This window comes from Salmo trutta, chromosome 21, assembly GCF_901001165.1.
Source record: "Salmo trutta chromosome 21, fSalTru1.1, whole genome shotgun sequence".
In the NCBI taxonomy this organism is placed as follows: domain Eukaryota; kingdom Metazoa; phylum Chordata; class Actinopteri; order Salmoniformes; family Salmonidae; genus Salmo; species Salmo trutta.
The window spans coordinates 13307841-13322873 of record NC_042977.1 but is presented as its reverse complement, the minus strand read 5'-3'; the positions used below and the strand labels follow the sequence as shown (position 1 = coordinate 13322873).

At 43.2% G+C, this 15033-nt stretch overlaps 1 protein-coding gene across 7 annotated transcripts in view; it reads left to right on the top strand.

The window, feature by feature from the left end:
• LOC115156723 (protein ABHD8) overlaps positions 1-15033 on the top strand; it is a 70256-nt gene that overhangs the window by 51503 nt on the left and 3720 nt on the right. For 5 of the 7 annotated variants that reach the window (XM_029704348.1, XM_029704347.1, XM_029704349.1 and 2 more), the window contains 2 exons: positions 12016-12812; positions 13525-13695. In XM_029704348.1, coding sequence (XP_029560208.1) covers positions 12016-12812; positions 13525-13695 — 968 coding nt within the window. Of the gene's footprint in view, positions 1-11159; positions 11469-12015; positions 12813-13524; positions 13696-15033 lie in introns of those variants that run through there. The other 2 variants (XM_029704354.1, XM_029704352.1) reach the window with 2 other exon arrangements.

Here is a 15033-nt window from a genome sequence, read left to right as displayed (position 1 = left end):
TGTCTGGGCTTTCATAGTGCTTACACACACATTATCCAGTATCCTGACCCCTAAACGTATTGCAATGATTTAGAGGCCAGCTGTGTCTAATGAATGTTGTGATGGTAGCATTTGATTGTATGATTAATGACGCGCTCACTGCTCCTAGAGGCCCACCATTTTGATTTGCCAAGGAAGGGAAATCACAAAATTCACTTGGCTCATGAAACAGGATAGTACAGGATGCACCGACCTTCACAACACTCTCAATAAATTATCTCTCTCTCTCTCTCCCCCCCTCTCTCCCTTTTACCTTCTCTCCTTGCCTCTACTCCTCTCAGCCAGACATTGATCCCTGTGTGCCATTTCAATACGTTAATGAGCTCCCCTGTGTGTGTGGATGCATAGAAACAGTGAGCAGTAAGCTGCACCTCATGCAGAGGCATCATTTACCAGGATCAATGCCCCCTCCTCTCTCCCCATTACCATGACCCGCTTTCCGATTTCCCATGTGTGTGTTCAAATGAACTTTCCTTTGCTCACTTGTCCTGTGCACCTAATTTTCATCGTTTTTCTCGATTGCGTACAAGCATTTTCTGAAACAATGTTGTCGATTTTCTTAACAAAGTGCACTAGACACTGAGCTCTGTGGCCTTTTGCAAAGCAGCAAATGCGTTTTTCAAAATGTAGTTGCTTTCTCAAAACATAAATGCATTCATCAAAACTATAGTATACCGTTAAAATTGCAAATACATTCATCAAAAGATTAACGCAACCATACTTATTTCTTGAGTCCAAGCAGACAAAACAGAATGTCTGTGTCTTTTAAAAATCCCAGTAGAACAATAAAACATGTTTTGCATTCACTAATTCATGATGATCAACGTACATCTATCCAAAGGTGCAGCATCATGGGCAATAATTACTCTCCTTTCATACATATTTCACCAAACCTTTCCATACACATCAAATCAAATATTATTCCTGATAGAAAACAAAAAACAAACACATTGTGTGCAGGATTCATTCATCGGTATCATCACAATCCAGTCTCATGTATTCAATACATAGGCTGGTTTGCTCATAGTTTTGTAGACTTTCCATTGGCGCACAGAAACACAATCCACAATAGAAATAAGGAAAGATGAATACAATGGAGAAAACAACTGATATGAATGTATAGACCTTAATCCACTAAGCAAAGCTCGATAATGTAAGTTGATGTTGGAGATGATGCAGACGACTTAGTAGTAACCCAAAGTTACTTAGAAGTAACCTAACTTCATTTTCTGCATTTCTGCTAGTCCACAATATTGTACAAAAATTATAATAATTTGACATTCCCCATTGCCTAGATTCCCCATTTTCCTATATTGTACATGGTATGACACTGATGAGGTGATTTAGAATTTTATGCAGTAGCTTTTACTTATTGCCAGATCGGTAAACACCATATTGCACATATTTCTCTTATGATGAAAGAATGTGTTAATATTCTGTGAAGAAACACTTAGGAATTTGTATTTAAAGTTTTGCAAAAGGTGGTCTAAGATATGAAAGTCAGGTACAAAAGCAATCAAGTTATCAGAAGGTCTGTAAATGTATTTGAGCATTTGATTATTGCAGTTCTGCTGTAGATACAGTATGTTTCAACACAGATCCAAAAATGTCTTGTGAGCAATTGAGAAAAACTGTAATCAACTTTGCTAGGTCAGCAAATAGCACACTTGTATACTGGAATTGGAATATATGCATAAAGCTGTTTTATCTGCTGATTTTCAGAATTTGCATGCCACACATTACACAGGTGGACATTTCAATTACAGTACCAGTCAAAAGTTTGGACACACACCTATTCATTCCAGGGTGTTTCTTTATTTTGACTATTTTCTACTTTGTAGAATAATAGCGAAGACGTATCAACTATGAAATAACACATATGGAATCATGTAGTAACCCAAAAAATATTTTATATTTGAGATTCTTCAAAGTAGCCACCCTTTGCTTTGTTGCCTTGTTAAAAGTTAATTTGTCGAATGTCTTTCCTGCGTTTGAGCAAATCAGTTGTCTTGTGACAAGGTAGGGTTGGTACACAGAAGATAGCCCTATTTGGTAAAAGACCAAGTCCATATTATGGCAAGAATAGCTCAAATAAGCAAAGAGAAACGACAGTCCATCATTACTTTAAGACATGAAGGTCAGTCAATGCAAAAATCATCAAGAGCTATGATGAAACTGTTTCTCATGAGGATCAGCACAGGAAAGGAAGACCCAGAGTTACCTCTGCTGCAGAGGATAAGTTCATAAGAGTTACCAGCCATGTACCCTAGTTACCAGAAATTGCAGCCCAAATAAATGCTTCATAGAGTTCAAGTAACAGACACATCTCAACATCAACTGTTCAGAGGAGACTGCGTGAATCAGGCCTTCATGGCCGAATTGCTGCAAAGAAACCACTACTAAAGGACACCAATAATAAGAAGAGACTTGATTGGGCCAAGAAACACGAGCAGTGGACATTAGACCAGTGCAAATATGTCCGTTGGTCTGATGAGTCCAAATTTGAGATTTCTGGTTCCAACCTGCCGTGTCTTTGTGAGATGCAGAGTAGGTGAACGGATTATCTCCGCATGTGTGGTTCCCATCTTGAAGCATGAAGGAGGTGGTGTGATGGTGTGGGGGTGCTTTGCTGGTGACACTGTCTGTGATTTATTTAGACTTCAAGGCACACGTAATCAGCATGGCTACCACAGCATTCTGCAGCCACACGCCATCCCATCTGGTTTGCGTTTAGTGGGACTATCATTTGTTTTTCAACAGGGCGATGACCCAACACGCCTCCAGGCTGTGTAAGGGCTATTTCACAAAGAAGGAGAGTAATGGAGTGCTGCATCAGATGACCTGCCAACCACAATCACCCAACCTTAACCCAATTGAGATGGTTTGGGAAGAGTTGGACCGCAGAGTGAAGGAAAAGCAGCCAACAAGTGCTCAGCATATGTGGGAACTCCTTCAAGACTGTTGGAAAAGCATTCCAGGTGAAGCTGGTTGAGAGAATGCCAAGAGTGTGCAAAGCTGTCATCAAAGCTAAGGGTTGCTACTTTGAAGAATCTAAAATCTAAAATATATTTTGATTTGTTTAATTCTTAGTTACTACATGATTTCATGTGTGTTATTTCATAGTTTTGATGTCTTCACTATTTTTCTACAATGTAGAAAATATAAAAATGTACGATTTTCTTTTAATGAGTACCCAGTGACTGGTACTGTAGATGTGTAGAGATCAATGAGACTTAAAGGCTCTGCATGGCCAATCCGATATCTGCAGTAGCCGTACTGCATTTACTGCGATGCAGAAGTCTGAGCAAACACACTTTTTGCTCTTCACGTAGTAGAGTTGTTGTGAAAGAATTATTCAAGGTAGTGAACTTATTGTATATATAGGACCTCTCTCCCCCACCTACCGTCAAACAGTCATGTCAATGTCAAGCTATACGGAGCCCTCCGCATTATTAAAACATTTGGGATGCGCACGGCCATGCGTTACAGAGCTTGATTATGCCTCCGCAAGCCTCCAGATGCTCCACAATTGCGTCACACCATTCGTAAGGAGGCTCCGGATCACATTCTCAGAGCAAGCGTACAATTCAAGTCGGAAGTGTACATACACCTTACTCAAATACATTTAAACTCAGTTTTTCACAATTCCTGACATTTAATCCTAGTAAAAATTCCCTGTCTTAGGTCAGTTAGGATCACCACTTTATTTTAAGAATGTGAAATGTCAGAATAATAGTAGAGAGAATGATTTATTTCAGCTTTTATTTCTTTCATCACATTCCCAGTGGGTGAGAAGTTTACATATGTAACCGATGTGAAATGGCTAGTTAGTTAGCGGTGGTGCGCGCTAATAGCGGTTCAATCGGTGACGTCACTCGCTCTGCGACCTTAAGTAGTTGTTCCCCTTGCGCTGTGAAGGGCCGCGGGTTTTGTGGCGCGATGGGTAACAATGCTTCGTGGGTGACTGCTGTTGATGTGTGCAGAGGGTCCCTGGTTCGAGCCCAGGTTGGGGCGAGGAGAGGGTCGGAAGCTATACTGTTACACATACACTCAGTATTTGGTAGCATTGCTTATAAATTGTTTAACTTGGGTCAAACGTTTTGGGTAGCCTTCCACAATCTTCTCACAATAAGTTGGGTGAATTTTGGCCCATTCCTCCTGACAGAGCTGGTGTAACTGAGTCAGGTTTGTAGGCCTCCTTGCTCACACACACTTTTTCAGTTCTGTCCACAAATGTTCTATTGGATTGAGGTCATGGCTTTGTGATGGCCACCCTAGACCTTGACTTTGTTGTCCTTAAGCCATTTTGCCACAACTTTGGAAGTATGCTTGGGGTCACTGTCCATTTGGAAGACCCATTTGCGACCAAGCTTTAACTTCCTGACTGATGTCTTGAGATGTTGCTTCAATATATCCACATCATTTTCCTTTGTCATGATGCCATCTATTTTGGGAAGTGCACCAGTCCCTCCTGCAGCAAAGCACCCCACAACATGATGCTGCCACCCCGTGCTTTGCGGTTGGGATGGTGTTCTTCGGCTTGCAAGCCTCTCCCTTTTTCCTTCAAACATAACGATAGTCATTATGGCCAAACAGTTCTATTTTTGTTTCGTCAGACCAGAGCACATTTCGCCAAAAAGTACAATATTTGTTCCCATGTGCAGTTGCAAACCGTAGTCTGGCTTTTTTTATGCCGGTTTTGGAGCACTGGCTTCTTCCTTGCTGAGCGGCCTTTCAGGTAATGTCGATATAGGACTTGTTTTACTGTGGATATAGATACTTTTGTACCGGTTTCCTCCAGCATCTTCACAAGGTTCCTTTGCTGTTGTTCTGGGATTGATTTGCACTTTTCACACAAAAGTACGTTCATCTCTAGGAGACAGAATGCGTCTCCTTCCTGAGCGGTATGACGGCTGCGTGGTCCCATGGGGTTTATACTTGCGTACTATCGTTTGTACAGATAAACGTGGTACCTTTAGGCGTTTGGAAATTGCTCCCAAGGATGAACCAGACTTGTGGAGGTCTACAATTTTTTTTCTGAGGTCTTGGCTGATTTCTTTTGATTTCCTCATGATGTCAAGCAAAGAGGCACTGAGTTTGAAGGTAGGCCTTGAAATACATCCACAGGTACATCTCCAATTGACTCAAATTATATCAATTAGCCTAGCTTCTAAAGCCATGACATCATTTTCTGGAATTTTCCAAGCTGTTTAAAGGCACAGTCAACTTAGTGTATGTAAACTTCTGACCCACTGGAATTGTGATACAGTGAATTACAAGTGGAATAATCTGTCTGTAACCAATTGTTGGAAAAATTACTTGTGTCATGCACAAAGTAGATGTCCTAACCGACTTGCCAAAACTATAGTTTGTTAACAAGAAATTTGTGGAGTGGTTGAAAAATTAGTTATAATGACTCCAACCTAAGTGTATGTAAACTGCCGACTTCAACTGTATATATAATTTTTTTCTGTTTGAAAAGCAAAAGCGAATATTAATAACTGCAAGATGGCGCTGATAGAGATGGCAGCTTCGCTTCAAGTCCTTAGGACACTGTGCAGTATTTAGTGTTTTAATGTATTATTTCTTACATTGTTAGCCCAGAAAACCTTAAGTGTTATTCCATACAGCCGGGAAGACCTTTTGGATAGAAGTGGGGTGAACAGGTAGTGGCTCGGGTGGTTATTGTCCATGATTATCTTATATGCCTTCCTGCGACATCGGGTGTTGTAGGTGTCCTGGAGGGCAGGTAGTTTGCCACCGGTGATGCGTTGTGCAGACCGCACCACCCTCTGGAGAACCCTACGGTTGTGGGCGGTGCAGTTGCCATACCAGGCGGTGATACAGCCCGACAGGATGCTCTCAATTGTGTATCTGTAAAAGTTTGTGAGGGTTTTCGGTGACAAGCCAAATTTCTTCAGCCTCCTGAGGTTAACTTTCCACCTTCTCCACTGCTGTCCCATCTATGTGGATAGGGGGGTGCTCCCTCTGCTGTTTCCTGAAGTCCACAATCATCTCTTTTGTTTTGCTGACATTGAGTGAGAGGGTATTTTCCTGACATCACACTCTGAGGGCCCTCACCTCCTCCCTGTAGGCTGTCTCGTCGTTGTTGGTAATCAAGCCTACCACTGTAGTGTCGTCTGCAAACTTGATGATTGAGTTGGAGGTGTGCATGGCCACGCAGTCATGGATGAACAGGGAGTACAGGAGCGGGCTGAGAACGCACCCTTGTGGGGCCCCAGTGTTGAGGATCAGCGGAGTGGAGATGTTGTTTCCTACCTTCACCACCTGGGGGCGGCCCATCAGGAAGTCCGGGACCAGGGTCTCAAGCTTAATGATGAGTTTGGAGGTTACTATGGTGTTGAATGCTGAGCTGTAGGCAATGAACAGCATCTTACATAGGTATTCCTCTTGTCCAGATGGGTTAGAGCAGTGTGCAGTGTGATGGCGATTGCATTGTCTGTGGACCTATTGGGGCGGTAAGCAAATTGGAATGGGTCTAGGGTGAAAGGTAGGGTGGAGGTGATATGATCCTTGACTAATCTCTCAAAGCACTTCATGATGACAGAAGTGAGTGCTACGGGGCGATAGTCATTTAGTTGGGAACAGGGACTTTCTTGGGAACAGGAACAATGGTGGCCGTCTTGAAGCATGTGGGGACAGCAGACTGGGATAGGGATTGATTGAATATGTCCATAAACATACCAGCCAGCTGGTCAGCGCATGCTCTGAGGAGGCAGCTAGGGATGCCGTCTGGGTCGGCAGTCTTGCGAGGGTTAACATGTTTAAATGTTTTACTCACGCCGGCCACGGAGAAGGAGAGCCCACAGTCTTTGGTAGTGGTCCGTGTCGGTGGCACTGTATTGTCCTCAAAGCGCAGAAAGAAGTTGTTTAATTTGTCTGGGAGCAAGACGTCGATGTCCGCGAGGGAGCTGGTTTTCTTTTTGTAATCCGTGATTGTCTGTAGACCCTGCCACATACGTTTCGTGTTTGAGCTGTTGAATTGCGACTCCACTTTGTCTCTATACTGACGCTTTGCTTGTTTGATTGCCTTACGGAGGGAAAACTACACTGTTTGTATTCGTCCATGTTTCAAGTCACCTTGCCATGGTTAAATGCGGTGGTGCGTGCTTTCGGTTTTGCGCGAATGCTGCCATCAATCCATGGTTTCTGGTTAAGGAAGGTTTTAATAGTCACAGTGGGTACAACATCTTCTATACACTTCCTTATAAAGTCACTCACCGAGTCAGCATATACGTCAATGTTATTGTCTGAGGCTACCCGGAACATTTCCCAGTCCACGTGATCGAAGCAAACTTGAAGAGTGGAATCTGATTGGTCAGACCAGTGTTGGATATACCTAATCACGGCGCTTCCTGTTTTAGTTTCTGCCTATAGGAGGGGAGCACCAAGATGGAGTCATGGTCAGATTTGCCAAAAGGAGAGCGGGGGAGGGCACTGTATGCATTGCGGAAGTTAGAGTAGCAGTGGTAGAGTGTGTTACTCGCTCATATACTGCAATCGATATGCTAATTGAATTTAGGTAGCCTTGTTCTCAGATTAGCTTTGTTAAAATTCCCAGCTACAATAAATGCAGCCTCAGGATATAGTGAGGGAAAAAAGTATATGATCCCCTGCTGATTTTGTACGTTTGCCCACTGACAAAGAATGGTAGGTTTATTTGAACAGTGAGAGAAAGAATAACAAAAAAAATCTAGAAAAACGCATGTCAAAAATGTTATAAATTGATTTGCATTTTAATGAGGGAAATAAGTATTTGACCCCCTCTCAATCAGAAAGATTTCTGACTCCCAGGTGTCTTTTATACAGGTAACGAGCTGAGATTAGGAGCACACTCTAAAAGGGAGTGCTCCTAATCTCAGTTTGTTCCCTGTATAAAAGACACCTGTCCACAGAAGCAATCAATCAATCAGATTCCAAACTCTCTACTATGGCCAAGACCAAAAAGCTCTCCAAGGATGTCAGGGACAAGATTGTAGACCTACACAAGGCTGGAATGGGCTACAAGACCATTGGCAAGCAGCTTGGTGAGAAGGTGACAACAGTTGGTGCGATTATTCGCAAATGGAAGAAACACAAAAGAACTGTCAATCTCCCTCGGCCTGGGGCTCCATGCAAGATCTCACCTCGTGGAGTTGCAATGATCATGAGAACGGTGAGGAATCAGCCCAGAACTACACGGGAGGATCTTGTCAATGATCTCAAGGCAGCTGGGACCATAGTCACCAAGAAATCAATTGGTAACACACTACACCGTTAAGGACTTAAATCCTGCAGCGCCCGCAAGGTCCCCCTGCTCAAGAGAGCACATATACATGCCCGTCTGAAGTTTGCCAATGAAAATCTGAATAATTCAGAGGACAACTGGGTGAAAGTGTTGTGGTCAGATGAGACCAAAATGGAGCTCTTTGGCATCAACTCAACTCGCCGTGTTTGGAGGAGGAGGAATGCTGCCTATGACCCCAAGAACACCATCCACACCGTCAAACATGGAGGTGGAAACATTATGCTTTGGGGGTGTTTTTCTGCTAAGGGGACAGGACAACTTCACCGCATCAAAGGGACGATGGACGGGGCCATGTACCGTCAAATCTTGGGTGAGAACCTCCTTCCCTCAGCCAGGGCATTGAAAATGGGTCGTGGATGGGTATTCCAGCATGACAATGACCCAAAACACACGGCCAAGGCAACAAAGGAGTGGCTCAAGAAGAAGCACATTAAGGTCCTGGAGTAGCCTAGCAAGTCTCCAGACCTTAATCCCATAGAAAATCTGTGGAGGGAGCTGAAGGTTCGAGTTGCCAAACGTCAGCCTCAAAACCTTAATGACTTGGAGAAGATCTGCAAAGAGGAGTGGGACAAAATCCCTCCTGAGATGTGTGCAAACCTGGTGGCCAACTACAAGAAACGTCTGACCTCTGTGATTGCCAACAAGGGTTTTGCCACCAAGTACTAAGTCATGTTTTGCAGAGGGGTCAAATACTTATTTCCCTCATTAAAATGCAAATCATTTTATAAAATTTTTGACATGCGTTTTTCGGGATTTTTTGTTGTTGTTATTCTGTCTCTCACTGTTCAAATAAACCAACCATTAAAATTATAGACTGATCATTTCTTTGTCAGTGGGCAAACAAACAAAATCAGCAGGGGATCAAATACTTTTTCCCCTCACTGTATATGGTTTCCAGTTTGCATAAAGTCCAGTGAAGTTCCTTGATGGTCGTCTTGGTATCCGCTTCCGGGGGGGATATACACGAATGTGACGAGGAGAATTCTCTTGGGAGATAATATAGTTGGCATTTGATTATGAGGAATTCTAGGTCAGGTGAACAAAAGGACTTCTTGTATGTTGTTACAATTACAACATGAGTCGTTAATCATGAAACATACCCCCCCTTCATCATACCAGAGAGATGTTAGTTTCTGTCGGCGCAATGCAATTAAAATCCTGTTGGCTGTGTGCACTCCGACAGCGTGTCCCCAGCTAGCCATGTCTCCGTGAAACAGAGTATGTTACAATCCTGGATATCTCTTTGGAAAGCAACTCTTGCCCTAATTTTGTAGACTTTGTTAACTAGGGACTGGACAGTAGCGAGTAATATACTCGGAAACGCTGGGTGGTGTGCGCGCATCCGAAGCCTCACTAGAAGACCGCTCCGGCAACCTCTCATCCGACGGCATGGTTTTGGGTCGGCCTCTGGAATCAGTTCAAATGCCCTGGGAGGTGCAGACAAAAGACCCACTTTGGGAAAGTCGTATTCCTGGTTGTAGTGCTGGTTGTGCTGGTAAGTTGACGTCTCTCTGATATCCAGAAAGCAAGGTCAGTACAAGTGCATCAAAGCTGTGACAGAGAGATTGAAAAACAGCTTCTATCTCAAGGCCATCAGATTGTTAAACAGCCACCACTAGCACAGAGAGGCGGCTGCCTACCTACAGACTTGATATCACTGGCCACTTCAATAAATGGAACACTAGTCACTTTAATAATGCCACTAAGAATGTTTACATATCTTGCATTACTCATCTCATGTGTATATATTGTATACTGTATCCTTCACTATCTATTCTATGCTATCTATTGCATCTTAGCCGCTCTGTCACTGCTCATCCATATATTTTATACTTATATATTCTCATCCCATTCCTTTACTAGATTGTGTGTATTAGGTTTTGTAGTGGAATTTGTTAGATATTAGGTTTTGTTGTGGAATTGTTAGATATTACCTGTTAGATACTGCTGCACTGTTGGATCTAGAAGCATAAGCATTTCACTACACTCGCAATAACATCTGCTAACTATGTATGTGGTATAAAATCAAATTTTATTTGATTGAATTTAGACATTTCCCCTCACTGTGAATAAATAATGTATGAATCTAGAATATGAATCCGGGGTTGAAGGGGATTGGAGGTGGGTGAGTGAGAGAGCTATGGACATTAATCAGAGCTCTGCCATTATTAGTGTGTGTGTGTGTGTGTGTGTGTGTGTGTGTGTGTGTGTGTGTGTGTGTGTGTGTGTGTGTGTGTGTGTGTGTGTGTGTGTGTGTGTGGCTTGACATGTATATAAGTCAATGGTGTGACCTTGGAGTGAATACCAGGAGAGAAATATATGTGTTGATTAAAGCCAGTGTGTCAGGTCAGCTTTTATACGAAGGGTTTCCACAAACTCATCATTAGAAAAGCCTCCCTTCTGTGTAGGCAACAGTTTTCTGAGGATCGAGAATGGCTGCCGCAGTTTTCCCCAGACCTCACCGACTGTAGCTATGAGCATGATCTAATAATATCGGTGAACGTTGACTAGAAATGCAATTCAATCAGATGTCTAGCGTTGCAGGCATCATAATCTGTGAGCATAGGTAGATCATATACTCCAGCTTTACATAAGATCATTTAATAATAGAACACAACCAACAGTTTATATTCTGTTTAGTTAGCGGAGACACAGTAACATAGGAAACCATGAAGCCTTTATCTAAGTTCCAACACATACTGTAGATATGACACTTCTGTTCTGCTTCCCCTTGATAATCTGTGTGTCTATATTTAAACCGTGTGACATGAAATTCTCAATTTACCAGACTGCCAAAAACCTCTTGAGCCATGACTGGACATAACCATCCTGGGAAAGACCATCGTCTGCTGGTGTACTAATAACCACTCTCCATTGGCACATGTAATACATAGAGTGAGCAGTTGGCATGAACCCCGCTGTGTCTTTGCTGACATCTATTTATACTCTAGGGACCATGGGCCATTTTGGAAGATCCGTGATCATTCTTAGTTTTTTTGACTAGGTCACTTTGTCAATTGATTCTGCTTCTTCATACTGGAACTAATTTCAACGCAGGTATTGTGTTACTGTTGTGTATGGACTGACTTTGAACCCAATGTTAAACTGGTCATTTATGCTGGTGAGTTTTTTAATTGAAAGCTTGATTATTGAGAAACCCTAGCGTGTTTATCATGGAGCAAATGTCAGGTTCAAACAACTGTTTTGACGGTTTTTTTCGTGTTGTGAATTGTTGTGGTGAGAGCCAGTGGAGTCTTTTAGTTCAAAGATGTCTGTTGATCTTTGTTGTCTGTTAAGCCTACCAGATCGTCCCTATCATGTGTTGTGATGTATGGGGAGATCATGTGTATGGTCAGAACAATAATGGAAACTCACAGCACCCCTCCTGGGGCACTTCTGACTGTTTTGTTCTTATATTATGTTTTTTATAAGTTCCAACCTAAGACTTTGTCTCAGACCAAAATGGGGGCTGTGTTGTATTTTAATTACATAAAATAACTAATGTTATTCACAATATTATGCATACAAAACACTTGCCTCATGTTCTTACCACAGTACTTACCTATTCAGTTGAACATTTTGTTCTTTTTTCAAGCATAATCCATCACGTCGTGTTGGTTTTGTTAAAATTGCTCATTGACATTCCTCATGGGTATGTGTCTCTGCAGGCAGGCACCATGCTGACCAGCATTACAGACGGGATCCTGTGCTGTCTGACTGGGAAGGCTGCCAGCCTGGTGATGCCCGTCGAGTCCTCTGAGCCAGCTGACACCTTTGAGTTTGTGGAGGTGAAGCCCGGGAGAGTCCTAAGGGTTCGCCACATCATCCCTGAGCGCCAGTCATCAGTGGTAACGGAGGAGGACCAGGTAAAGGAGCCAGAGCAGGAGAAGGGCAGTGGAAGCAACAACAGCAGCAGTGTGCACTGCAAGCGCAAGATCACTGTCTACCGCAACGGTCAGCTAGTCATTGAGAACCTGGGTGACGTGCTGCACTCGCAGATCCTCCAGTGCCAGGATGGAGACCTGGAGCCCTGCAGCACCGTGGAGGTGGAACTGGCCGACTATAAGGAAGTGCCCACCTCCCCTGAACCCAAACCCGCGCCTCCTTTACCCACGGTCGGGGATCTGAAACCCGCGGCGCCTCCTCGCCGGCGCCATCGCAAGCCTAAGCGCACATTGATGATTGATTCAGAGAGGGAGATTTCCAGCTGCAAGGGGACACACTCAGATGTGGCACTCTTTTTCGTACATGGGGTAGGCGGCTCGCTGGACATCTGGGGCAGCCAGCTGGACTTCTTCTCGCGGCTGGGGTATGAGGTCATCGCCCTTGACCTGGCGGGCCACGGGGCCAGCACAGCACCCCACATCACGGCGGCCTACACCTTCTATGCCCTGGCAGAGGACATGCGCGCCATCTTCAAGAAATACGCCCGTAAACGCAACATCCTAGTCGGGCACTCCTATGGGTCAGTATGCTTGCTTCTCTGTTAAAATGGTCAAGTATCATCTTATGTCTTAGGTCAATTAACAGAAGGAATATCATGATAGTAAAATAATTACAGTATTTGTGTCACGCGGAATGATGCTGGAGAGACGAAGCAGGTACGGGGAATAACATTTAATAAATAGCGGACATATCACGAGACAAGCACAGCGTCAGCAAACAGAAACTAAGACAAAAAACAATCAATGCCGTAGTGGGGAACAGAGCTGGGGAACTGACAGATATAGGGGAGGAAATAAACAGGAGATAAGTGAGTCCAGGTGAGTCCAATAATGCTGATGCGAGTGACGAGGGAAGGCAGGTGTGGGTGATGGATGGCAGGAGTGCGTGATGCAGGGTAATCTGGCGCCCTAAAGCGCCAGGGGGAGGGAAGAGCGGGAGCAGACGTGACAATTTGAACATACCCTGAAACACACCATAAACTGGTCCTGACTATGTCTGAAGAAGAAGAACCAATCAGAGAGCAGGGTTATGACGATGGCATGATGTACCAATCAGAGAGCTGTGTTATGATGAAGTCGTGATGAAGCGACCAGTCAGAGAGCAGGTTATTCGATGTCATGATGAAGGACACATCAGAGAGCAGGGTTATGATGATGTCATGATGAATGGACCAATCCGAGAGCAGGTTCCCAAGACGTTATTTTCACTTGTTTGATTATATCCCTTTTCAGGGTATCGTTCTGTACCTTCCTGGCCCATGAGTATCCAGACCAGGTTCACAAGGTGGTGATGATCAATGGAGGGGGGCCCACAGCTCTGGAGCCCAGCCTCTGTTCCATTTTCCAGCTGCCTTCCTGTGTGCTGCACTGCCTCTCCCCCTGTCTGGCCTGGAGCTTTCTCAAGTAAGTAAATCATCACATCTCTTTGTAGACAAAACAATATTGCAGTGCAGACAAAACAACAACCCGTTGCTAGACAAAACAACAACCCGTTGTTAGACAAAACAACATTTTGTAGACAAAATAACAACAAATCGCTCAACAAAGAGAACACCAATCTATCGCTGTAGACAAAACAAAACCAAGAAACTCTTCATACAGAAAGTATACTGTACACTAGAGTTCCCGAATAGTCGGCTGCCCACAAGGAATTGTATTTGTCCACCCCCCCAAAATAGACTGCAAAACATTTGTGCACCAGTTCACACAAAAGTTGACGTGAAAATGTGCTCACATGGTTGATGATATTACAAGGTTAACTAGCTTGTTCTGCGTTGCATATAATCAATGTGGTGCCTGTTAATTTATCATCGACTCACAGCCTACTTCAACTTCGCCAAACGGGTGATGATTTAACAAAAGCGCATTCGCGAAAAAAAGCACAATTGTACCTAACCATAAACATCAATGCCTTTCTTAAAATCAATACACAAGTATATTTTTTTAAACCTGCATATGTAGTTAAAAGAAATTCATGTTAGCAGGTAATATTAACTAGGGAAATTGTGTCACTTCTCTTGCGTTCAGTGCAAGCAGAGTCAGGGTATATGCAGCAGTTTGGGTCGCCTGGCTCGTTGCAAACTGTGTGAAGACCATTTCTTCCTAACAAAGACCGTAATTAATTTTCCATAATTTTCCATAATTATGACATAACATTGAAGGTTGTGCAATGTAACAGCAATATTTAGACTTGGGGTTGCCACTCATTCGATAAAATACGGAACGGGTTCCGTATTTCACTGAAAGAATAAACGTTTTGTTTTCTAAATGATAGTTTCTGGATTTGACCATATTAATGACCAAAGGCTCGTAATTTCTGTGTGTTTATTATATTAGAATTAAGTATATGATCTGATATTTGATAGAGCAGTCTGACTGAGCGGTGGTAGGCATCAGCAGGCTTGTAAGCATTCATTCAAACAGCACTTTACTGCGTTCGCCAGCTGCTCTTAGCAATGCCTGAAGCACAGTGCTGTTTATGACTTCAAGCCTATCAACTCCCAAGATTAGGCTGGCAATACTAAAGTGCCTATAAGAACATATATGAAATACAAATGGTATAGTGAGAAATAGTCCTATAATTCCTATAATAACTACAACCTAAAACTTCTTAACTGGGAATATTGAAGACTCATGTTAAAAGGAACCACCAGCTTTCATATGTTCTCATGTTCTGAGCAAGGAACATACACGTTAATATAAAATAAGCTTTTATACATGGCACATATTGCACTTTTACTT